The sequence below is a fragment of the Gambusia affinis genome, linkage group LG18 (assembly GCF_019740435.1).
Source record: "Gambusia affinis linkage group LG18, SWU_Gaff_1.0, whole genome shotgun sequence".
Taxonomy (NCBI): domain Eukaryota; kingdom Metazoa; phylum Chordata; class Actinopteri; order Cyprinodontiformes; family Poeciliidae; genus Gambusia; species Gambusia affinis.
This window is the reverse complement of record NC_057885.1, coordinates 5,213,507-5,240,678: the sequence shown is the minus strand read 5'-3', so window position 1 is coordinate 5,240,678 and position 27,172 is coordinate 5,213,507. Positions and strand designations below refer to the sequence as shown.

Here is a 27,172-nt window from a genome sequence, read left to right as displayed (position 1 = left end):
CCTCCTAAAGCCGTCTGCAGTGTGCAGCTGACAGACTGCAGATAGTCGCCTCAACAGGTTTACGATGCATAGTTTGCATAGTTTTATTTTCACTTTGAAGTTTGTTTGAACAGAGCAGTTAAAGCAAGACTAAAAGCCCAACGACAAATAGTCGAGAAACCAAAATCACTGCATAAATGCTGTATTTATGAGCAGTTTTTATTTTATTTTGATGTCTGTTTTTCAAAAAACCACTCATAAAGATTTTATTTAATAAATGCTTCTATTTGCTTTTCTTTTTTCTCATTTAAAGTGGATAATATACAATATTGAACTTATTTCTCTTCAGAGAAACAAGGAGAAATCAGTGCGTTAAGTTCAGGACAATTCACAGCAGAACACGTGAGACCAGATTTTCACCCTCTACCGTTTCCTCTGATCCGAAAGGTTTTCTCAAGTGTCAGCCATATTGGTTGGTCCTGCTGTTAAAGATGCAGTTTGAAATCCTTTCTGCATTGCACGTAGAAAAACAAAAAGAAAAGTCCTGTCATTAATTTGAATAAGAGAGGGAATAGTAGTTTAGCTAATTAAAATTGGTGGCACAAATATTGATACGCCTTAAGTAACTAAAGTAAAAAAAAATTTATTTTAATGTATTGAGGAGATCAGAAAACCAGCTCAAGTGAGTATAAAAAAACTTTAATATGTTTTTTTTGGGAAAAAATTAATTAAATAATATGGTGGAAATTAGCCTTTATATTTGTCCTGAACTGAGTGGTAGTTAGTGTGACTCCACTGAGAACAAAATTCATGCCTCAGTATGGACAATGGTCTTATGTTGTTAGCTGAAGGTAAAATACAGACTACTTGCAGCTTCCTTTTAGTCTCTATTCCCTAAAACAAAAATCAAGCAAAAAGGAAGATTTAGCATATCTTCCTGAACTTCGCCACCCATTTTTTTTTTTAAGCATTTTAATTTCAGAACTAAAAACAAAACCAAACAATGGATGTTGGTGAAAAATTCCTGCGTGAGAACTGAACTCAACACTTCTTGTTCCACGAAGGCTTCAAAACCATCCACCCGAGTGCAGCAGAACGTTCTTTGACCTCGCCTTTCAGCTAGCTTAAATAAACCTGTTGCAACCTGGCCTGACATAAGTGGGTCAGAGGTCACACACTAACCGCTGGTAGTGAGTGCTGTTCCCTTCCTTTCATTATCAGACCATTTGGATATATTGACAAAGATAACCCAGCTCAGCCCGTAGGCGGAGGCAGGCAGCGTCCTGCAGCTGATTCCATGAATTAGCATGCAGTAAAACAGGCTCTGTAGAGTGTTTGGTCTACGGAGCGGATGCCAGCGGCCTGTTTGACAGTAACATCCTCTGTGACACTAGGCTGAAAGGTATGCGCGGTATGGGAGGAACTCAGCGGCACGCCGTCTGAGCCCTGGCAGCTGGTTGTTAGCGCAGGCTCTCACCTAAAGGCCGTGAACAAGACCAACGGGTCGGTCTCTGGAAACAGGTTCCTGGGCGAAAGAAAACAACACCCTTATTAATATGATCTTCTGGTTGACCAAAGAAGATTGCATCATTTCCTCCTGCTTTGCAATGCAAATTGATCATGAGTCACTCAGCACTCAGCACCTGTTGCTGGTTTGAAATGTTTCTCATGATTTTGACCACTAAAAAAAGAGTAGACCTTAAAGTTTATACGGCTGACTTTAGACAGTGTAGTGAGTTATATCATTAAGCTGTACTGCTTTAAGTAGGCTGCATATGTTATCCTTGATGTTCTGTCTTCAGGAAACAGTGTGCCTTTTTGCTTTTACACTGCATTCCTTTCAATCTGCACTTCTTTCAGAGAGTACAGGTCGGACCGGTAGGGTGGTGAGGTGTGTGGTTCCCTTCAGGCTGGCATGACGGAAATATTAGTAACATGGAATTTACTCGCCTGTTGACATTTAAAGGAAATGGCAGTTACTCATCTTGTCTGATTTATCTCTACTTCTCTAAAGAGCTTCTCTCATTCAAACAACCTGATATCAGTAAATCAGATTGCTTTTCTTGTTTCACGATTCCAAAAATCAAAGTTCTTAAAAAGGTGCTATTATTAAGAACCTCTAAACATAAGTTGTAGTTTTGTGCCTTTCTAGTTATCGGTGGGTTCGTATCAAACATTTACAGGTACAACACAGAGTTTTCCTGTTTGGGGTGTTTCATACTGGCCATACGTCAATTCATACCACACCAGACTCTTCTCATGTTTCTCAGCTCTTTATTGTTGACACGGGTTACGTAATCCACAGTCAAACAGCTGTCAAGTAAAACCATCCTGTTAAGGCGTTCGTCCAAAGTCTCAGAAGTACCGAGGTCCGTCGGTACAAAAACCAAATGACGTCCCATGTACAGATAAACAGAGCAGAGACAAAGAGGCGCAGTGTGCTCACCGACGTGTTTTCTCCTTCCGGATGTCAGGCCACGAGATGAGCCGGGACACCGTGGTGGATCATATGACCCGGGATGTGTGGCTTTAAAGCTGAGTGACTTATTCATGACTGCGCTTGTCTGTCTCCTCACATGGACCGGGGGTTCAGCAGCGTGTACAGCAGCCGTGTGCTTGTAGATGTGTGTCCCTGTGGTCAAAAGGTCTGACCACCGAAATCCTGTGCAAGGTCGAGGCTGAAACTTTGCTACACAAAATGATTCAGTTATTTTATATTGGTGGAAATATGCTGAGCTAAACGATGTCAGCTCAGGTAAGGTGCTAAACTGAGCGCAGAAATTAGTGACGACTATTAAAAGTAAAGGTAATTTTATTTATATACCACATTTTCAGCGACAAGGCAATACAACGTGCTTAAAACAAAAGTGTTTGTACGTGTACGTGTGTGTGTGTCCAGGTGAGGTTTCTACCTGCATTAGATGAGATACAGGAAGACAAAAATAACTTTATACATCATTAACCTTTTTTAACATAATTTAAATGTTATTTTTGTTCATCGTTGTTGCACTACTGTAACATGAAACTCTGCCGCAGTCTCAGGTTTGTTGGGGCTTATAAGAAGTTTTCTTCCAGCCGTCCTCCCAAACGGCACTCAGGCTTTATGTGCCAAAAATCTGGAACAAACTTCCAGAAAACTGCAAAACTGAAGAAACACTGAATTCTTTTAAATCGAGGCTAAAAGTATTTTTGAGTTGTTACTGATTAATAATAACTGGTACACTGATTAATATGTTTGAAAATTAGATTGACACAATGTAATGTTTGTTGCTTTTTTCATAAAGCGTGCCATGCAAATAACATTCACATGATATTGTCCAGATTTTCTGTCCTTGGTGAAAACAATCATCCCCATAGCATAATGCTTCCACCTCCGTGTTTCACCACAATACAAACCCTAACCCATAGAAGTTCAAGTTTGATTACAGATTCGATCGTCTCTGGCCCCTGAAAGGATTTTCTTCCGCCTCCTGACCACAAGAATGGTAAAAATTTGAAATAGAAAACAATTGATGACCCAAAACATTTGAAAATTGCCTGTTTTAAGGCAACAGTTCAAAGCCATCTTTATGTTTTGGCTCTTTGATTATATACAGATTGAATTTTAAAAATTATTTACTGCTGAGCAGGTAAAACAAAACAAAACCCCCCACTTTTTTCATTTTTAATCTAATTAAGTTTGTGGCCCACCAGTGGCTTAAATTTGCGAGTTTTGCCAAAAAAAACTTGGACACCACTGACCGAGAGATATCAGTATCTAGTGGTATTATTGTGGCCCAGTCAAACCGCTTCTCTCCTGACTCAAGGGCCACATCCTCTTCCCCCGTCTCTGGACACCTAATCCCCATAAGCCTCCGTAATGGCCCTGGACAGGGGAGAGGAAGCGGTGAGGGGAAAGTTTGAACTTTATGACCCCTCAAGCCGATTATTTCGGGCCAGCTGAGTTTCACAAGTGGCCTCAGTCTCAGCCTGGACAGGCACATTGCGACAGAAACTTGAAGACATCGTCAGGATATCTGTAGCTCAGGCCGAGAGCCGCCAAGGCAAACACTCCACTCTACTGCAAACGCTGATCTGACTTCTTTAAAACGAGGAGGAAAAAATATCGTTTGCCACTAGAGGGCAGCACCGACATTTGGTAATTACACAACTGCTCTCTGCGGGAGAAAGTGTGTCACTTGGCCGCTGCTCCGTGGCGGGCCGAGAGGGCGATGACCTGAATCTAAAGCAGAAAGTATCACAAAGGTGGATTAGCAAAGACGCTCATCTAACCGTGACCCCCTTCAGTCAGAGGACCGGAATAGTAATCAAGTGTAAAAACATTACAGGTCAGTAATGGCAGAAAAAACTACTTAAATAAAAGTAGTTTTACTACTCATGGTCAAATCTTACTCAACGAAAAGTAAAAATTGCTCGGTCAAAAGTTTACTCAAGTTAAAGTACTGAAGTGCTTACTTTTGAAAATACTTAAGTATTCATTCATCCATCCATCCATCCATTATCTGAACACCCTTTGTCCCTAATGGGGTCAGGAGGGTTGCTGGTGCCTATCTGCGTCCCGGGCGAGAGGCGGGGTACACCCTGGACAGGTCGCCAGCCTGTCGCAGCTTAAGTATTCAAAAGTACCAAAAATACATATTCAAAATGATATAATTCATACTTGATAATTTAAGTACATCTTGTTTTCTGAGTGCTTTTACACAACCTTGTAACTGATGCCAATGAGGAATTGGCATGTAGAGCCAAAATGTCTACACCACCTGTAAAAATATAAGCTTAAAAATCCATCCATTTTCTATACACCCTTTATCCCTAATGGGGTCAGGAGGGTTGCTGGTGCCTATCCCCAGCCAACGTCCCAGGCGAGAGGTGGGGTTCACCTTGGACAGGTTGCCAGTCTGTCGCAGGGCAACACAGAAAACAAACAGGACAAACAACCATTCACACACACTCACACCTAGGGAGAATTTAGAGAAACCAATTAACCTGACAGTCATGTTTTTGGACTGTGGGAGGAAGCCGGAGAACCCGGAGAGAACCCACCATGCACAGGGAGAACATGCAAACTCCATGCAGAAAGACCCCAGGCCAGGAATCGAACCCAGGACCTTCTTGCTGCAAGGCAACAGCTCTACCAACTGCGCCACTGTGCAGCCCAGCATAAAAATCCATTTTTTTTTAAATTACAGCTACTTTTAACTAGCTTTGGTTTGAATTTCTCCAACCATCTTCATCGTCATCTAATCTATTTTAATGGTGGTTAGCAAACAACTCAAGGAAGCGCTACCGCCACGCCAAAAAAAACAAAAAAGAAAAATTAGAACCTTTTGTACAGGTTATACTGCCTTAAGAAATAAAATATGGCACGATATCCTCTGCTTCCCGAATGTTTCTGCACCAAATCAGCAATGTTCAATTTCATATTTCTAAGATTTTTAGCTACCGTAATTTATTTATTTATTTGAACCAGGTTATTCATGCAACCTTCTCCAACCGTCTCCATTGCCGAGTTTGAATGAAAGCGGGAGCTCAGCTCGGGACACTTAAAGAGGATGACGTAATTCCACGTCTCAGGTGTGAGTGGAGACTATAATTGGTTCTCCGTCTTCAGGAGCAGAGCACATGGTCAATTGCATTTCAGTAAAGAAAAACAGAAGTAGCTTGTTTTAGCTAGCTACAAAGCTAGCCAAAAAGAACAAGTAATGTCAAGCATCCTAGAAATGTAGTGGAGTCAAAGTACATCGTTTGTCTTTTAAATGTAGTGGAGTGAAAGTCATAAGTTCCCACAAAAATAAATACTCAAATAAAGATACTCAAAAAATGTACTTCAGTACAGAACTGAAGTAAATGTACTTTGTTACGGTTTGCCACGGAGAGGTCAGATAAAAACTCCTCTGATCTTCAGGGGGTTATTATCTATAAATTTTTTACCACAGGATAAAACTTTAAACTTTAAGAAGGTCATTAGGTGTTGCTGTGTGTATTTTGAACACCCACTCGAGTTCAAAAATAGCCCTGCTTAAGAAACAGCTTGAGGGAAGGGAAAAAAGGTTTGTTCGTGGCTGACTTTGCAGAGAAGAAGCCGCAGCTCGACCGCTCGCTTGAGATGTTTACAAGGGTCCGTTTCCATCCAAGCCATGCGTCTGGTGAAACAAAGTGACTTGTGGGGCTTTAAAAGATAAAGCATCTCCACGTGTTGAAAACTTTACGCCTCTGAAGTGAAATGCACTTAGAGCTTTCAACTGTTCTAAGATCAGATGACCCCAGTAAATCTTTCGGGACTCAAACCTTCGATGTCCAGACAGCAAACCAACTATGGAACTTCTAAAAGACGACTTTGTCAGCATGATGAAGCATTTCAATGAGGAAGTTTGTGATTGCTGGTAATCTGATGTGTGAGAGAGAACACGATGTACGGGCCTGAGCACACTCTCATTATGAGTTGTCTGGACGGAGTGTGTAGTCTCTGGCTTTGAAAATAAAAGATCTAGGGAAGGCTTGAGAAGAGCATGGCTTTGGTATTTATGATACCAAATATTTTCCAGTGAAAAATTCCATGTGAATTACATTTCCTTTTGTTTTGTTCTGCAAAATGTTTGGTTTGATTTTCACCCGTCTTCGTTTTTTAATGGAGTGGAACACAACAAATAAATTTCAACAATAAACTGAAAGTTTTATGAGATCCAGTTATATTCTCTTTGTTTTAGCGGTAGTCGAGATGCGTGAATTAGTTGTTGAGAAAAATGTGAAAAATAACTTGTGGGTAAGTGAAGTTTAAGGAACTTCAGCAGGGTTTTGTGTCAGAATCTAGTGCACAAAAACTTTCAGTTTCATCCTCCCATGAAATTGCTCCACAACGGCGGACAACTCACTACAAGAGCTTCCTTCCCCTTTTATTTATTGTTCATTTCTCCTTATAGTACTTCATTTGTTGAAAACATCCTACTAAGTACAACTGTTTAACAAAAACATTACACCTCAAGGTACATGTGTGTGAATCTCTTTATTTGCTCAAAGTAACAATAAGTATAAGGTTTTTTTCCTGCTACTCCCGGTGGTGGCCCCTGGGCCTCCAGGGCTCCTCGCTCTCTAGCGTTTGCAGAAGCGGTTGTGTGCTGCACAGGTCAGGGCGACGACCAGCGTGATGAACTCTTGGAAGTCAACTTCAGAGTCCCCGTTGAAGTCCAGATCTTTCATGAGCTTGTCCACTTCGCTGGGGTTCTTCGCTGCCTGCACACCAGGATTAGCAAATGAAGGTTTTACTGGCAAGTTTGCTTTCACCAAGCTCCTTTTACAACCACCTTTAGCTGATTAAATAGGTATATTTTAGATAAAAACAAGGTCTTTGAAGATAGAAATCAATGAAAAGTCGTCTCAGTGTATAATAAGCCCTGCAGAGACAATAGCCTTGACGTAGGTCGACTGACTATTTTTTGTCTAATTTCTAGTATATCTTAGTTCACTTGAAATAAGACAAAATTGCCTCACAAGTAACTTTTCAGCAAGATATAGGAGCTTAAAATCAATTATGAATGAAAAAGTACTAGTTCCACTGGCAGGTAATCACTTAGGAGAAAAATGTTTTGTTATAAGTGAAATAATCTGCTAGTGGAACTCTGTCTTTTTAAAATGAATATTAGGAAATAATTTACCTAAAACCGTCTCCTCTATCTCACTGAAAAGTTACTTGTAAGTTAGTTTTGTCTTATTTCAAATGTACTAAGATATTTGCACCAGAAAATAGACAAAAGTACTTAGTAAGATTTTGTGTTTTTGCACCATAGTCCAAAATATGCTCCCCAGCAATGATGCATTATTTCAATGGACGTTTAGAAACTCTGCCTCTAGGACCCTAGAGGTTCCACTGGTGGGTTCCACCGGTGGAACCCACCAGTGGGTCTGTCGGGTTCTAGAGGTTAATGTCAATGCTATGAGCTCTGCATGATTATCTTGTCTGTTTCCACCCCGATGCACACAGGCATGCCTCCCCAGGTGAACAACGTACCTTGAGCAATCCAGGCAGCTCCTTCTCCATCAAAGTCTTCACCTCAGTTTTGCTCAGCGTGCACTTCTTCCCGTCAGAACCAGCGTATTTGTCGAAGATTTGTATCAGGGTGGCCATTGCTACCTCCAGTTGACTCATGATTGCAGCCGGTCTGGTCCTTAGCGTAGTTCAGAGGAGAATCGGATGCGCAGGGTGTGGGCCACAAAAGGTGGAGGCTGTTTTTATATTGCGTGGACCAGGGATGAGGCTAGACTTGAAAGGTTAAGCAACGCCGTGTGTTTACCATAGGTGGTGGCTCCGACTCTACACACACCCATACTCCACCCAATGTACATACCCACTAAAAGCCAGCTTCTATCATTGTCTTGTTGATTTAAGGAGAGGCCCTATCTTTAATGTAACCACAAGATGGGTCCCAAATTGGAGACCAAATTATTTTAATACTTTAGGTTGTTATCATCTTATTGGGTAATTTTGGATCCAAACATTGCAGATCGTCATCTTTATCTTTCTTTTTTTTTTTTTAAGGATCACGATATCGAAACAGATTTAAATCCTCAATCACTACATTTCACCGTGGTCAGTGGGTGACCATACTTCTGCACACCAGCGAACACAAACAGGTTTCGTGAACACAAATGTTTGCTTTTGCTTGTGTTTTCACTTGTGCACCTGATTTCCTGCAAACAATCCCTTAGGGTTTCTGAAAGTGAGCTACCTTTGCTCACACAGTCAACAGCTGTTTTCTCTGCCTTATTTTTATCTACAGAGATCTCATTGCAGATATATCATAACAAAGTGCATCAAGAAAAGGTACAAATGTTCATTGCTAGTGTCAGTGTCTCATTGTTGATGTGACCTGATGACCCCAGACAGGAAAGTAGAACCTATATTTGTATCCTGGTTGTAGCATGAATGTTACTTTTGTACCTCTGACAACTGTATCTTCAGTTTTCTTTGCATTTATTCTCTACTGGCTGCAAAACAGATTGCTCCTTGGAAATAATAAAGTTTATCTGGATCTTGTTGTACAGCATGTCTCTATAAAAAATGAACTAAACCTGACAGTCAAGCCCCTACTGATGGCCAGAGATCCATGTCAGATTGGATGACTTCACCTTACAGTTCTGTAAAATAATAAGTTTTCACCTTACAGATTCCTTCCCCATTGAAGATCATCAATCAGATACTATTTAAGTGACTTCTTGACTCTTTGGGACTGCCATTATTTAGACCCAGATGTGGCAGCTTTCCAAAACGTTTTAAGACTGCTTCTTGTATTAACTTTGGTGAATTTGGTATAATAATTTTCTTTAAGATCTTAAAAATTTTAAACGTTATCCGTAAGGGGAGAAATGCTCTTTCATAGCACTGTATGTGTATTTTGTCAAAAGAGCTTGGCGCACAAGACCGTCCTACGGATGTGGTGAATATGTTTGTCTAGGGCGAAAGGAAAAGGCAACCAGAATAAACCAGGCCATGATATGAGAAAAGCTACAGTAGGTGGTTAACACCTTCTGCTGGTCAATGCAAGGAATATGAAATTGGTGTGGTCATCTGATGATGCAGAGTTGTTTGGATTCAAATAGGTGAAGGAGAGTTTTGTTGAACTTTTCAACCAGGAGAGAGGTCTCTTCTTTTGACCACATTTTTGGCCACGAATGTCATATCAAGTTGGGCCTTTAGTTGATTTGTTTCTACTCTTCTTTTTCTGGATTATTCTGATTGCATGACATAGATCAGCAGTGTTTTTTTTTTTTTTTATAAACCACGTCCAGTGCAAATGTTTGAATTTAATGTGGATTTTATTCCATCTACACAGGATCAAAATTATACATACGGGCTCAAAGAGAAACATAGACACCCTGCAGAAACATTATTGGGTGAATGTGTTATAGGAAGTTGCACTGTGACCACACACTTCTTTAATTCAATCATTCTTGTACTCGTCAGAAAGCTTTTAGGGTAATTAGCATATTCAACTGTTGTTGACAGAATTGGTGAAGCTTTGGATGGTTTTTTTTTTATTTGTCCAGAAATTAGCTTTAGTTTGCGTTCTGCCTTAAGTTGACATCTTGTTCTGTTATTGTCACGTTTAAACATCCTGTTGATTCCAAGTCTCAGCCACCTGACAAAATCAAATAAGAAGCCCAAGACAAAAACTGACACAAGCTCACTCAAACATTGTAACATGGACGATAAATAGATTCAGTGTGAGGTTTTCTAACCTTATGTGACTTCGTTTTTACTTTAATTCAATCATTGTAAAGACAATTAGAACACAAAGATTGGTTTGTTTTACATTATCATTTGTATTTGAAACCCTTTTCTAAATGCTTCTCTGGGTGTTTTCTGTAACCTCTTTCTTATCCTGTTGTAATCTTTCTCGGTAATGTCCCTATGATACCTCAGCAGCTTTTGCATTCGCTGCATCTCTTCAACAGATTCTGCAGATAAGCTTGAGTTGAGCTCATCTTCTATTTTGGTCCTCTTTGTTTGTTGTGTTGGAAGAGACATTTTCTTGTACAATGCACACATTCACACAGGATCCTTGTCCAAAGAGCTCACTGCCTTTCCTCAGACCAACTTAACAACTTTAATATTATTACTTCTGAATACATTGTTGTTTCAAATACAATGGACTCCTGTATTTGCAAGTGTTAGGGCCCACAGTCACCCACTAATAGCTAAAATTCCCAAATACTAGAGATCCCCTCTAAACATCTGCATATTATTATAGTTCAAATACCAAATCTACTCTATATGCAATAATTTGAAGAGTGGAAAATAATTTGGTATTACCATATACAAGCTAACGTTCACAATCTTCCTTATCTCCGCTCTTGGAGGCACCTTCCTTCTTCATGATGAAGTATTAGCATCGCTAGATGGTTGATAATAGGGTAGAATTGGAATCCAGAAATCCTGGGTCTGACGGATACAGATGACACGTTTTTGTGACTAGATGAGACTTTGTGAAATAAAGCACACAAAAAGACTTTTAGTTTCATTTTTGAGCCGTTTCTTCATCAGATTTGACTGAACTTCTAGCATCTTCTAGTGGCTGCTAGCTAACTAGCTTGAAGAATGCTGCTATGTTTTAAGTCCTTGGGAAGCCACTTGTGAAACCTTATGTAGCCTATATGTAGCTAACATTTTATAAAGTGGTTAGTCCATTGACATAAACCTGTAGTACAGTCCTGCTGTTTCAAACTGAAAGAAAGTTGTGTTTTCTTTACCACGGTGCTTCTATTTGTGAATAGCTGTAGAATCCCCCGTTAATCTGAAATGTGTGTGTTCAGCGGTGCTGGGAGCGTTTTAGCAGTAGATGTATGGAAGTTCCAGTCAGAGGACATAACAACCTGTATGTAAGCTCACAGATAATGAGTATTTTGAACGATAACATCACTGACACACGGTCGCAGCAGAGTAACTCAAAGATGTATTGATACAGACAGACCTTGACCGTCATGTAGTCGCTTTGCTCTTTCCACTTCCTGCCTTTGACCTAGTATGCTGCAGCACGGCAACACCGCACTTTCCACTCAGGGTCCGTATTGTGAAACTTCCCCCCAAGCTGTAGAGGTAGTATGTCTTTGTGATGTGGACCACTGCCAGTAATGTGGTTAAGACACACTGAGGTACTTTTGACACTTTTATCCTCATAAAAAAGTACATGCGTCATATTTGTACCCTTACAGTCACATTCAGTAGATCAGAATGTCTTTCAATGAGGGTTATGTCAGATTAAAAGTACCTTTTCAAAATAACTGTATGCAGGTCATAATACCTATTAATCCCACTTTTCTTTATGAAAAACATTGTTTTTATCTGATATACTATTCTTAAACATATAATCATCATAATAATAGAAATAAAAAGTTGAAAAGATCAGTGTGTATGATGTGTATAGTGTATGTAGTGTTTCACTGAGTGAGCGGTCTTACTGAAAAAAATAAACTTTTCAATAAGTTGAATATGATTGTATGTGAAATGACAACGTGAATAAATGACTTGGCCACTATATTGAATAAGAAATTGTTTATATGAAAATGTGAAATATTTACACGCATAAAATGACTTCTGTTACTCAGATATAGAAACATACAGTATTTACAAAATTACAAGTAGGAACGAGTCGGATGAGATTCTATTTAGTTCTTTTGGGCTCCACTCGCTCGAAGTAATCCAAGGAATCATACATGGCCACTTCACACTAAACAAAACAGAGAGAAACAAGACGTGTCAATACAACAAAGTTCAAGTTGTTTAATATGAGCTTTTTACTTTTTTTTTTGTCATACATGTTTTCTAATTTAAGTGATTTGAATCCACAGATGCAAAGTAGCTTTGTGTTATCATTTTATCACAATGCAGGAAGTGTTTAAAAATAATCAATAAACACTAAAGGCTTTTTTTAATGGTTTCTCATAACACTAAAACTGAATGTCCAGTCTCACACTCACCCACTGAGTTGATCCTCTGGAAGAACTGGTGCTGCTTTTGTCCATATCTGCTTCGACAGAGTCAGTGTGTGGAACTTCATAGATCACCCTGGCCGCTTGTCCTGAAACGCACACACACACATTTTACATTCATGATGAAGTATTAGCATCGAGTTTTCACATATTTACAGGAACAACCATTTGTTTTTTCACCTGAAGAATTAAATGAAATTGTTAAGTTTTGTAACAGTTTCTATGAAAGTGAGACTTGATATCACTTCTACTTTAAAATAGTGTTTCCTCTAGGTCCTTTTTCACCAATAAGCTCTAGTTTAGTCAGACACCTAGAGTCCTATAAACATAACATCACACTTCAAACTGAAGCAGGAACTTATTTTTGCTGTTCCTACTGAAACACTGCAAGCTACATATATCCTGTTGTATTATATATATATATATATATATATATATATATATATATATATATATATATATATATATATATATATATATATATATATATATATATATATATATATATATATATATATATATATATATATATATATATATATATATATATATATATATATATATATATATATATATATATATATATATATGTCATGTACCACAGGGTGCATGCTTTGGTCCCATTTTCTTTCATTTCATAATGTTCTATTAACTTAACCAAATCTTATTTAAAAATGCAGTTTATAAAGACTTCTGAATGGCTTTCAAGAGATTTTTCTGAACATAAATGAATAGCAACTCCCCGCTGCGCATAGTGACAGAATAAATTACTTTATGAAAACTGGTTATATGTAGATTTGCTGGTGCTGCATTGAGATTGGCTGATGGTCAAAAGTTGTTGACTGCAGCTGGTACACCAACAACTAGGACAGGAAGTAAAAGGAGTGGCTACAGATTGTCTCACCCTGGTTCTGGTACACCGTCACGTTGCTCACCGATCAGATCAGTTTTACATTTGTCTCGTCTTAAAACAGTTTGGTGGCTAAAAACTTGAAACAATGTTAGGTTTTTCAGACACTTTCATGTGTATTAATATATCTTTATCAGATCAGGTAAATCATGAGTGGCAAATATAATATGACTGCCAAACGGTCACTGGTGATCATCTTGACTTTAATACTGTTATTGGCATGCAATTTTCAAGTTCCTGAATTAATAACTAAAATGTAAGTGTGTACATGATAGATGGTATTGAATATAAAAAAAAGTGTATTTTTGTAATGGTAATTACTCTGTGTGAAAATATTTAACACGTTCCAATTTAGAGCAACTTCTTCTTTAAACAGAACCATAGCAAACCTCTTTGGCAGAAGTGTTCAGACAACAAACCCACAGAGACCAGCATCTCTGGGCTGCCACTGGTGCTTTACAAATCAACAACCTGCCACACACATTTGATGCGTCAAAACTTAAGCCAGCAACCCAATGCAACCTTTGAACGGTGGTGTGAAACTCAATAAGTTCACAATGTACTAGACATTAAATAAGGTACGAGATATTCCTGAAGCAGAGTTCTTCTACTCTGGTTATCAAGGGCTGGTATCCTGCAAGTTTTAGAAAGGTTTCTGAACCAAACTCATTACCTCCACAAGTCCAGTCAAGTTCTCCAGAGTCGTGCTAATGACCTGATTACATAACTCCTGTGAGCTAAAGAGACACAGCTGAATGTTTCAGGACGTTGGAAGCTGTTCAATCTGAAGACCCCTGTCCTAAAGGGCTGAGCAGGTCTGTGACCCGTGACGCCTTTTTGGTCTTAAGTGTGGTTTTAAGTGTGGTCGTAGTTTCAACTGTAGCTCTTTCTGACGGTACCATGCTTGGCTGAAGTTTAGTGATCTACATAGTTGCCTCAATTCTACCCAATGTCTCTTAACGGCAAAAACTTTGTGTCAAACACAAACCGCACAGGGATGATCTCTGAATATCATCAACTTAAATCTTCAGCTAGTGACGCTGCATCTCTCGAGCAGCAAATATCCTTTAAACTTACACAAGTCAACAGTGACACGTTGTCTGACTCGTCAGGAATGTAACACTGATGGGTTGACTTTAACCCTCCTAGACTTAGTCTTTTCTCAAAACACACAGAACGGGTGAATAGGCCTCATGAAATGTTTTGTTGAAAGCGCTGTAGAATCCAGTCTTGCTCTATGGATGGAGTTTTATGCACATCCTTCCTGTGGATTGAACGTCATATAAACTTTGGGCTTTGAATGATTTATATGCAGTATTCTTTAAGCAGTATGATGGATTTTCGATGGATTTTATAGACAGTGATCAAGTGTACAAATATGAACTTGTGGTCAGTTTTCCCTTAAGCCACACGTACATAATTATACATACAGGATCAAATGTACACAAGCAATCTAAGTAATGCTTGTATAAATGTCCCTGGAGGAAGGCACCTCAGAAGCAAACTATACTAGCAATGAATTGAAGCTTAAATTATTTTTGGCAAGATATTTAAACACATTTTGTGACCAAATTAATATAGTTTATTTGAATTGGTTTGGTTTCCTGGAACTGACCTAACTTGAATCCGTTAATCATGACTGAGGCTTCAGGAAGACAAAGCACTGAAAATTATCATTCCCTGATTTATCAATTCCAAAACAAGTTTTGGCTGCGGTATAGACATGCTAAGATGAATAACCACATATCAGAGAAAAAAATCAATAAATTCAAACTTTTGGATTAAAATTTATGTTTGTAGAAATATTGGTGGTTGTTTGTTGTAGAAAAAATTATAGATGAGTTAAAAATCAGATGGTGAGTGTATGAAAATCGGACCACAACTAACGCAAACGCCCCAGTGAAACTGCAGTAAATTTGTGTTTGTTAAGCCAAAACCCAGTTTAGTTCTGATGTTTGTTTTAGTAAAGCGAATCTTAATCTAAAACTTGTTTTGAATTTTTATCCCTTAGAAACTTTGCAAATTAGAGAAAGATTTTCAGAGAGATCTAGTCCACAATAAAAACCTTGATATGTTTGTTCTGTCAAAAATAAAATCAATGTGTTCAATAATGCAGTCAAGACTATATTTACAGGTAGACTATGAATGTCAAAGTGTTTTTTAAGAGACTCTTTTGCTTCAGCCTTACAAAAGCCATGTTTATAAAGTAAAAATCTGTGGTTGCTAATTTTTCTTTTTTCTGTTTTTCATCTCTGCTGTGAGATTGTTTTTTTATTTTCTGAAACAGTTTCTGCGAGTGTTAATCATTTTTGCGTCTTTACAGAAGGCAAACAACACATTGACTCAGATTTGTGTCATGTTGACATTAAATGGTCTTCACTGCTTTATAAATCACTAAAATGCTCCTTAAACAACCGTTTATGTTGCCTGTTGAGCATTTAAAACTTTATTCATAGAATAACAGCTAACAGTCCAAAGACACAAGATGAACGCTGCAGGTTTGACGTAACATTACAAAGGCCTTCCTCGTTTGTTCTTTGCAGCTCAGCGTTTCGTTAGCGGTTTTATTTTTTGCATTGTCAGTATAATTTGGCTCTTTGGTACATTTCACAATACCAGTCAGAGGAAGCCGAGGCAGCATTCTAGAGAAATTTAGCACAACTTTTCCAAGTTTTTCTAAATGATTCAAAGAAATACAATAAACTTTGTTTTTGGAGATTTCCAAATAAAAATGATTGTGCATCTTTTTTAAATTCAAGTAAACAAAATAAACATTGTTTGAAGGGAACTGTCTGAAAGGGGAAAATGCTCTTTTGCAAAACAAAAATAAAAGATGATATATTTTGTGTTTTTGAGGGAGTTTTCATCGTACCTTCCTTCTTTCGCAGACAGCAGAAACAGATGAGAGTGATGAGGAAGAGCGGGACCACGACACCCATGGCAATGATTACAGGTTGTGGCAGATTTTCTTTTTGATCTTAATGTGAGAAAAGGAATAAATGTTCATTTTTATTAGCAAAAACAAAGCATTCTTTCCTACATTAGCCTCAGATGAAACACAGTTTGTCTATTAATCTATTAGAAAGGCTGCAGGTTTAGTCACCTACCTTTAGTTGTGCTATCAGTGATGTTCTTTCTGGATGTAACAGTGATGGTCGTTCCTTTTCCTTCAGCTATAGCTAAAAGTGGTATCTCCACAGTAACCTTGCAGATGTATCTTCCTGAATCACTTCTTATCATGTTTTCTATTATCAGAACTGAACACTTACTTTTCTGCTCATTCTTAGAGCCTGTAGACTGAATTAAGACAGTCTTATTATTTATTAATGTTTGATTTTTCAACCATTTAATGCCAACTCTTTCAGCTGTTCCTTCCCAGCAGCAGGTGATGTTTCCTGTCTCTCCTTCTTGGACAGAAACATCAGGACTCTGAGTGACAACAAGTGCATCTGAAGAAACACCTGGACAGAGACATGATGGACACATTAGTTTATACAGAACAAATATTTCACGATTGCAGAACCAAAACTAGAAACTGAAAGTTTCCTCAGTTTGAAGGTTTTTGGTAAAGCCAACGTTTAACTTCAACTCTTAAGAATTTACAAGACAGAAACTTGCATGTAGCAAAATCTATATAGTACTTTTCAAAACATAAATATCATATTCCTTTTTTACTTTTATTGAAACATTGACACTCAAATAAACACCTATAAAAAGACTCACTGCATATAAAATGGAAGGTAATAAATGTCTCATCATATATAAAGCGATATTAGATATAAAATATTTAAAGCTTTCAAATAAAAGTAAAGGACTTGTACTGGATGGGTGAAAGACTCCGACCATTGTATGCACATTCATTCTTTTGTCATAAAAATGTCCTGATCGGCTGTAGCTACAATGTAATGTAGCTCAGTCTGGGGCTCAAGCTAAAACGGCGATGCAAAGAAGTGGAACCAAAGCAGACGTTTTGTTTCTACTTACTCCATGATGAGAGCGCGCAGAGAGAACTAAGAAGGAGACTTCTCAGTAGGAGCTTCATCTTTCCACCTCGATTCATTACAGAAGACTGATCTACATCTCCTGTTGCAGCTCTAAGTACCACCCACTGTCCTCCCAGACCAACACACGCTCAGCGACACACATTCGACAGAAACAGAAACATTACAGGACTGTTTTTTTTTTTTTTTTTTCAAAGAATCTGAACCCACAGATTCTGTTCCTTCCGTCTTCAGACAGACGGCAGAGAGAAAGCGAGATGATTCAGAGAAACGGTCTCTGAGATTCACTCTTCTGTCCTTTATAATAACACAATCGCTACAGATCTCTAAGAAACACTGCAGACAGAGCAAGAAAGGAAAGTCAGAAACGTTCAGAACAATGACAAGTCGGTGTTTGTATATGTATCTGGTGATCAGTTTCACTTTAGTGCATGCGCTCCTTAAGGTTTAGCAGGTACACAGATACAGACTCCTGGCTGATAATAATCTATAATAACTTCCTAAAAGCTTTTTTGAACCTGAAAAACAGCCACAGTGTCAATCAGCAAAACCTTAACTTTAACAGAAACACTTGGAGTATCAGTCCCAGAATGCCCTGCGCTTTTATGGGCGTCTGAAACACAGTAAGGCTTTGCTGACTTTATAAAAGGCTGCATTAACTGTCAAATAGTGATATTTTCACATTGATTAAAACATTCGTAATTAAACCTTATAAAGGTATCTTGCTCTGGGACATTTGGTCAACATCAAGGTATCCCAAGCTTTTAAAAAAATGTTAGCTGGGGCGTGCTCCGGTGGCGTAGAGGGCAGCGCACCCCACGCTTGGAGGCCCCCAGTCCCCGACGCGGCCGTCGTTGGTTCGATTCCCGGACCCCACAACATTTGCCGCATGTCTTCCTCTGTCTCCTTCCCCCCTTCCTGTCAGCCCACTGTTGTATAAGGGACACTAGAGCCCACAAAAAAAAACCCTGGTGGGGAAAAATAAAAAATGCTAGCTGTGTCCTTGTGTTTTACCTCCATTTTACTGACCGTTTTGGGAACGTCCATAACTTCCAGCTGCGAAAAACACAGAAAGTCACAGATTGAGCATTACGTCACGTCACCCAGATTAAGGTTGTTTTCAGTTTACAGCTGGTATTCTACGATAAGGATGTTTCTCGTCATCTTCATCATTATGTTAGAATATTTTAGCGTCATTATCTTTGTGTTTCCACTCCTGACAGTCCGATAGATTCAGTTCAATTGGGGACCACAACTTCTACATTGGTTCCATTTTCAGCTGCTGCAGTTCGCTTTCACACTGACTGCACTTTGAATAACCTGTTCCCCTCCTCGCCTGTGGTGGCGCTGCACCAAGAATCAATGGAGGAAATGACACAAAAACCTCTGAAGAAGACATTTAATGCAACTTCCATCTTCACCCAATGTAAACAAAAATGGAGGGACGTCAGATTTTAGCGTTTGTAGGATTTCTCTTTTGTGGTTGATAAAATAAAAATAAAAAAAACACGAGCCATTTCTCAGGCTACTGCTAGCAGGTTTGTTTTGGTTACATTTACCCAGAATGCCCTGTGCTATAGTCCGCTTCCTGCTTTTGGAGTGGTCTACGGTTTGCATGGCGTTCACACATGCATTAGAATCGCATCAGAATTCACTTCAACCGAACAAAGACAGAGTTTGTAGGCGGACCAGAGTTAGCTTTTTTTGGTGCCCCGTCGGAGACCAGTCACCTGAACAGTCATGGTTCTGGACTGTGTGGAGTCCAGAACCCCACAGTGAGAACAGAAAAGCTCTATCAGAACCTTTCCTGATAGAGGAAAATAACTTGACACCATGATATTATTCGTCAATGTTGTCATATCACGACAGTCTCATAATGCCCAATGCCCAGTTTCTGGGTTCTGCATGTCTTATGAAGTGTTACCCATTTTAATCTACATTTAGTTCTAATATCTTTGGACTGTCTTCTCTAATAATGCAATGCATGAAACTGTGTTCATTAAATATTTGCTTTATTTCCTGTTTTATTGTACTATTCATATCAAAGGCCTGTTGGTTTATTTCCTTGCTGATGCTCCCCTGTGGTTTTCTGCTCTGGCCCTGGCTTTCTGGTGGTTAACACTTCAGCAAATGTCAACAAAGCTAATAGCAGGTTGCTAGGAGACACGATTTAAATAAAACGAGGCTGATACTGGATCTGATGGTGAATTTAGCTAAAAGTTAATTGTTGAATGTGTACATTTTTCTTCAACTCCTCTCGGTTTGACCTTTGTCTCGATTATCTTCTGTGCCATCATATGTTCTGAATCATGTTTTCTAGAGATGCACAGAGGAAGGAAGTCACTGGCTGCCCGATCAAAGCAGCAAATAGGAAATAACACCTATACAGTTTAGTAAAATTTTGTGCTAGAGCGGCGGTTTTCAAAGTGTGAGGCGCGCCTCCCCTGGGGGGCGCCAGAGCACTTTAGGGGAGGCGCGGTGCGAGGGAAAAAGTAAACCGGAAAAGCTATCTGCTTGCTGTCTACTGATGTGAGAGAAACGTCTTTTACGCATCACGATCAACTCTTTGGATTTAGGAAAAAGTTGGTAGTGGGGTGCGCGTGTGGAGCGGGGATCAGTGGAAATGTTTCCCACCTTAGAGGATGTTTTGGCCAGTGATGTCAGTAACGTTACTGACGTCGGACCACTTTTTTCTGTAACGAGTAATCTAACACGTTGCTATTTCAAATCCAGTAGTCAGACTACAGTTACTTATCAAAATCATTTTTGCGTTACTGTGCGTTACTATCTTCTTTTGTTATTTAATCGTATTTCCTCTACGCGTCTTGTCGAGTGACCGACGTCTCTATGCAACAGAAATGTAAACAATGGAGGGAGATGCGCATTTTGTTGGTGGAAAAACTGGAACTATTTTGAGTTTCTGTCGTCAAGTCCAATTATTATAAGCGGCTTTGGGCTTCATTTTTTAAAAGTCGCTTGCAAATTTAATGAGTGGCAGGTTGCGCCTTTTTGGGCTCGTTTTTGAACGTGAAGTTACTCATTTGGGCTTGGAAATAAGCAGAGACTCACAATAAATCCCAGAATTTGTCCGTCATTAAGGTAGTTTTAGTCAGTCTCTCCCTGTTCATCATTTCCAGGATGATCCGTCCCGCTGTGTCTTTGTTAATGTCAAGTTAATATATTACCTCTCAATGACATCGAGCTTCACGTTGCGCTCCAGAAAACTGCAAACATCGAGACCAATATGAACAGCGCAATAAACATGAAAACAGCCACGAATAAACGTGTTCGTAGTTGCCAATAATTATAATGGCAAGTTAGCACCGTTATAATTATTAATATTACGTTAAGTGTCGCAGCCATCTGAGCTGTGGAGCTGCAGGAGGAGCTCTGTGCGCTGCGACATCAAACTCAGGGGCGTAACGCAGAATCTGGAGGCTGGGGGGAGGGGGGCTTTAAATCCTTCTTAGAGTTTTCCAGACAACAGTGGACCACACAAATTATTCATGTTTTTTATTTTTTGTACTGTTTTTTGTACAATCTCCTCTTCAGTTCAACCTTATCAGTGGAGACACATTGTTGATGTTGCCATTATAAAATAACTTACAATTAAGTTTTGGCAAAGCTCAATGTGATTTTCACAGGAGGCAGAGCGTTGTTGTTAGCAGCTGCTGAAAGTAACTAAAAAGTTACTTTTAATGTAACTTAGTTACTTTCCAAGTCAAGTAGTCAGTAATATAACTAAGTTACTTTTTCAAGGAGTAATCAGTAGTCCGATTAAAGTTACTTTTTCAAAGTTACTATGCCATCACTGGTTTTGGCCAGAGCGGGGCTGAAGGTGGAGTTTTTACAAATCCACCCCCTTCCACCCCCCTCCACGGGGGGCTGGGGGGGCGCAGCAGGCATTGTGCTCCTTGAAGGGGGGCTCACCCTTTCATACTTTGAAAACCCCTGTGCTAGAGGGTTGGTGGCAATATTTGTTACGGAGGCATGCAATGAACTTTGTACCTATTTCTCACCCTTCTGTTTAGATCCACATCTGAGTAACCAAAGCAACCAAACTACATTGTCAAGTGTAGTTTTTTATTATTATTATTATTATTGCTTAAAAATCTTGTAGACAAAAGTTTCTGCTTTCATTGGAGATGAAAGCAGTGGAAAAACAGGATTTTTATGATTGTTGTGATGAATAACGCACCAACACATCCACATGCTTTCTTTGGTATGATTCCTAATCAACATTGTCTTGTATTATATTAAATGTATATTCCAATGCACTATTTTAAAAGTATCTCAATTCATATATCTGTGCACAAATTAACCTCATAGTGCTATGTTTAACTCCTAACAGGAAGTCATGGTTGTTTTTGGAACAATCTGATTGGCTGACACAGATTTTAGTTTTGCACTACACTGCCTCCTGTGGGTGTTACATGTTAAAAAAAATATTCAGGGGCAGATTTGTGGAGATTCAAGTGGAGGAAACCTTTCCAGAAAACAATCCCGTGTCTATAGATATTATGCTTTTAAATGATGTGATGGAAATTTTGACAAGGCCGCAGTCTTCTCCCACAGCGTTACCGTTCCTAACATTCCTTGAAACTCACATCTCTATAGTGGTAACAATAAGCCTCCACTCTTCTTATTAAATACATTTATTATTGAAATAGGGAAGAACATTATTCATCTACGCAGTGACTACAATCGTCTGCTGCATTCCTGTACCGCTGCAGCTCTAACGGTTGTAGCTGAGCCCATGTGGTCAGAGTCTGCCTTGTCCTTTAAGTAAGCCTCCAGTTGTAGCTGGTGGGGCGTGTTGATTTTAACCACATCCTCAGTTTGCTGCCTCCATCTGAGGGGCCGAGTGTTCATGCTCCCCTCCTCTCTCTCATTACTCTCTCTGCTATTCTACAAGTCTTTCTGACATGAGTGTTTTAAAAGATGTTGTGACCAGTGTTTCTCTTAACCCTCAATAAGCCTCACTTTTAAACTGTTGGTGTTCTAGAGCTCAGCTGGAGTCACGTCTAGAATGTTTAGATCTTTACATCAATGCTGCCTATCAGCTTTTATCATATTTCCATTAATCTTATTCTTTGTTATGTCAATCGGGTTGATTTTCATCAGTGTCTAATTGCATTTTAAACAAGCACAGGTATAGACAAGTTGGATGTTGCTGTTTACAATTTTGTGCATGCTCAGCAAAACGATATTCTTTTAGCTGCCATCCAAAGCCGCGCTGCTGCAGTAGAACAATTTAGTTCACGAACTAAAACCTGGATTTGTAGTTATTGTTAATTAAGTGCCGTCCGCCATGTCAAAGGAAAAAGTAATGCAGAAGAGGCGCCAAAGAATAACTCAAAATGACTCGTTTTCTTATTTTATTTATTTTTTTGCTCTCTGTGTCAGCTACGCCACAGGCTTGTTGCCGTAGCAACTGACTAACAACAACGCCACTAAACGGATCAGAATTCAACACCAGAAAACATGCAAACATTTCCCACACAAAAATAACAGAACATTCTTTACACTGCAGTTTTATGTTTTCAGGTTTGATCTTTATTTTGAAATTCGTAATGTGATTATTAAGTGATTGTTGTGGTAGATTAGCTGCCACAAAAATGGTTTGATTAGCTAAATCAAACACCTGCTGTACTGATGATCTGTCATCTGATGATGTGCGTCGCCTTTTTTTTTTTTTTTAACTGAACCAAACCACCAAATTCTGCAGCACGTCTAAATGTTAAGGTTGTCAAAGTCAAGCTAGCATAACTGACCTTTCTCTCTATTTTGTTTGTTATTGAGAACGTTTCTTGTCATCTCTTCCTCTTAGTGTTGACAGTTAGATAATGTTTTCTGTCTTATGTCATGTGTACATGTAAGATTTTCACGCATTATGTTGACAACTTCACTACTAAAACCAATGGGAGTCAACATTGGTGACCAGCTACTCTAGCAGGGATTTGAGGGAGGAATTTTACTGCAGCATTTCCTACTGGCCACAGGGTGGTACTATAAAATAATTAATCCAATCAATTAATCAAATATTAATAACTTGTAAAACTGTTTAATTGTCAGTGACGTCCTAATCTGATGAAGAGATGTAGATTAGTGTGTAGTGGCATTTGTATTTTTGTGACTGTTCCTGAACACAGCTGCATGCAAGGCCTTTCGTCCCCAAACTGCACCGCAGACGCTTCACTACATGCAGAGAACATGGCTGCCAAAGAGCAATTCTGTGTGGAAATAAAGTAATAAGTTGAATTTTCAATTATATCCTCAACTGATAAAAAGGAGAATGAGATCTAGATTAGCTTGTAGTGGCATTTTTATTGTCCTGACTGCTCTTGAACGCATCAGGCCTCTCATCCTCAACTCTTCCACAGATATTGACGCCCATATTCCACGGCTGTACTTGCCAAAGAGCAACAGAGTTCCTCGAAAGTATTAAATGAAGTCAAAAACTGCTATATTACTGGCATTTGCACAAAGTCACTTTTGGATTGGACATTTGCAGTTATTGAATGTGCATATATATATTTGCATTAGAGATATTTCTTGTCTTCGAAGAATTTTAAACTGCTTTAAATAGCTTACTGTCTATGTTGTTTACTCCTTTTTTTTTTTTTTTTACCATATTCGGTCTCAATTAAGTTGAGAAGCAAAATATAAGTGCACGTTACACGTAACAATGGATGCAGTGGTTAGACAAAATTCCATATTTATTACTAAAATAAGAGTGAGAAGAACATGGCTTACAGGTTAAATATGAAAGAACAGAAAGTTTGTGTGACCCCAACTCAACTAGAGGAGGGAACAGTGTGTGGCTTCACGTCTTTGGTTTAAAATATAAAAACCTGGCAAATAGAGAGAGCGCCTGCGGTATGAACTGCGTTAGAAGTCACAGACCGTGAAGAGGCAGGTATCAGTATTCAGCGGTAAACCAAACTGGAATCATGATGTTTCTACTGAGCTCTCTGCTTATTATCTGCGCCCAACTCTCCTGGAGTAAGTAACAACTATTTTATATATTGCACTTATTTCACAAAGTGCAACTTAAAGTTGTTGACTTTATGAGTGTTTAGATTAACTCGGATATTTGTTAATATATAACTTAAATGCAGAAAACAAACTTTAAAAAAGAAAAAAACATTTGTTGGGAGAAAATAAAAAAAACAAAAACTTAAAAAGTAACTAAGTAAGTAACATTTGGCTAAAAACAAAAGTCATCAAAAGTGCAATATTTCATGGATTTGTTATTGTTCAGTGGCGTTGGATTATTTTAGATTTTTGTAGACACACATGGCAACAAGATCACTGGAAATACACAAAGAGTTACCAATCCAATAAATATTAACATTTCAATTATTATCAAAGAAAGAATAAAATATGAGTTTGACTTTGATCAAGTTTATTTATTTATCTGCTTTGTTCACCTGACGCATTGTTTAAATTTTTTAAAAAGTAGTAACAAAATCCCGATGTGAAGGGAGAAATCATTTATTTTAATTTAAATATTTTTAATTTCATTTAATTGGCATTGTTTTGCAAAATCAGTGTTTCATTTGGCATTAAAGGACTTTAGTTGTAATTTTTTAGTAAAAAAACAAAAACAAATTAAAAAAATTTTTTTTGTTTATTATGATTGATTTGTAAAAGAAACAAAAGGGGTAAAATACTGAAGGGAGTGAATACTTTCTACATCCTTATGCAGGCTTTGTTTGATCATTTGCTGCCTAAAATCAACCTCTTGAAATGTTTCAACCTTGTCTTTTAATTTGGTTTGAAATGTGTGTGTGAAAAATGATCATGAGGCAGATTAATGATGAAAACTAATGTGTCCATCATGTCTCTGTCCAGGTGTTTCTTCAGATGACCTTGTTGTCACTCAGAGTCCTGATGTTTTTGTCCAAGAAGGAGAAACAAGAAACATCACCTGCTGCTGGGAAGGGACAGCTGAAAGAGTTGGCATTAAATGGTTGAAAAATCAAACATTAATAGAGCGCAAGACTGTCTTAATTCAGTCTACAGGCTCTAAGAATGAGCAGAAAAGTAAGTGTTCAGTTCTGATAATAGAAAACATGAAAAAAAGTGATTCTGGAAGATACATCTGCAAGGTTTCTGTGGAGATACCACGTTTAGCTACAGCTGAAGGAAAAGGAACGACCATCACTGTTACATCCAGAGAGAACCCAGCTGACAGCACAGCAGGAGGTAAATGACGAAACCTGCAGCCTTTCTAATAGATTAATAGACAAACTGTATGCATTATTTAAAATACAGAGCCTTTGTCTTTGACAAAAAAAATCTGAATTTTAGCCAGAGAGAACCCGGCTGACAGCGCAGACCACCACAGTTTAAACGGTACGTTAGATACTCATGTCTTAATTTCCTACACTGTAAAAAGAAACCTACAACCTATTTTTTACACAGCGTTTTGTTAAATTGCACTTAACCTTGCGTGTTTATGTCATTTAGGATTAACAACTGTTTGTTCAATATGAGAAATGAAAAGAAAGATTTTTTAAAGATTTCCTTTAAATTCAAAAGTTTGTAAAAAGAAAAGGAATATTTGCCCTACTATTACCTGCCTTCTAAGCTGATTGGGTTTGGTTTAGTGTCTCCTGAATCCTCTAACAGTGGTTGGAAAGAGGTGGAGTTGTGCCAAAACTTCAAACATCTTTTCTCATGTCTTGAGAGGGAACATTAAAGTCTCCATGTAACAGAAAATGGCTGATTTCAAATGTATGTCTTTCACTTCATTGGTCAAAAGAGTTTGTTGTTGAATTACATGAAAATCAACATTATTAAATTCTACTAAAAAAAAAAAAAAAAAGTAAGACATTTTGTGAAACATTTAAACATCAGTGAGATGTCATTCAAACTTATTTGGTTACTTTGGTCATAGTAATATGAAGTACAGTAAATTTATATACGACATTGTATTAAATTTTATGATTATCTCCAAAAAGCTAACTGCACGAGAAGTAAAATAATTTACAGAGGTGGAGAACATGGGAATGTAAGGATTTATTTTTGATGTGAACATAATGGTTCAAATAGGGTGAAGAGGTGAACTGAGCTGCAGGGAGCCGTCTAACACTGGAAAATATGAACTCTTCAGATTCAATCTTCCATAAATCTGTTGAATTCTGCAGCCAAAACAAAATGAGACAAGACTATTTAACGCTAACATACTGAAAGAACTGTTGCATTGTTGGTGCAACAGTGTTTTGAAAGATCCCAACAGTTAGCTGTGGCCGTTAGCATTAGCATACCGAGCCAGGCCGTTGCTCTTCTTTAAACAAAGTAAAGTAAAACATCACAACTCCTTTTTTGTACCACATGACACGTTTTCATTTAACTGTGGAGTGGACGAAAATGACAACCAACGTTTAGAACGACTGAAACTCGATGTAGTTGTTGAGTGAAGTCAAAGTGTTGCGCTAAATGCCGTTGCCTCGAATCGCTGAAAGAATGCAGCACATTCTCGTCTTCTGTACCTATAAAGAGCAGGAAGGGCGGTGTACCAGCACAGGCTTCACCACCGTGTGTGATTCTCATCCGCTACACACTTCAATGGGCTAATATGGTAACTGACAACCACCAGAGACACTTTTTGTTCTTTATTCATTTACTAAATTTGGGACAAAAAGAAATGTTAATCCCTCATTAAGTGTTTACATGCGATTTTGGACAAAACCTTCTGACAAAAGATCACTCAGTGAATTGTTCTCTCTCTATTTTTTTTTATCAGTCTAATTTACAGAGTTTTTCAGATAAACATAGTAGAAATAGCTCT

At 38.4% G+C, this 27,172-nt stretch overlaps 2 protein-coding genes across 2 annotated transcripts; both read right to left on the bottom strand.

Moving 5' to 3' along the window:
• Positions 1 to 6,963: 6,963 nt before the first annotated feature.
• On the bottom strand, positions 6,964 to 8,190 carry LOC122820532 (protein S100-P-like). Its single transcript, XM_044098023.1, has 2 exons — positions 7,985 to 8,190; positions 6,964 to 7,209 (listed from the first exon to the last, which is right to left on the bottom strand). Exons 1-2 carry the CDS (start codon positions 8,120 to 8,122, stop codon positions 7,069 to 7,071), a joined length of 279 nt encoding a protein of 92 aa, XP_043953958.1. The 5' UTR covers positions 8,123 to 8,190; the 3' UTR covers positions 6,964 to 7,068.
• Positions 8,191 to 12,010: 3,820 nt separating this feature from the next.
• On the bottom strand, positions 12,011 to 17,508 carry LOC122820531 (B- and T-lymphocyte attenuator-like). The gene is made up of 5 exons (XM_044098022.1): positions 17,357 to 17,508; positions 16,480 to 16,833; positions 16,245 to 16,349; positions 12,451 to 12,551; positions 12,011 to 12,200 (listed from the first exon to the last, which is right to left on the bottom strand). The coding sequence occupies exons 1-5, from the start codon at positions 17,430 to 17,432 to the stop codon at positions 12,135 to 12,137; spliced, it is 702 nt and encodes a 233-aa protein (XP_043953957.1). The 5' UTR covers positions 17,433 to 17,508; the 3' UTR covers positions 12,011 to 12,134.
• Positions 17,509 to 27,172: the final 9,664 nt, after the last annotated feature.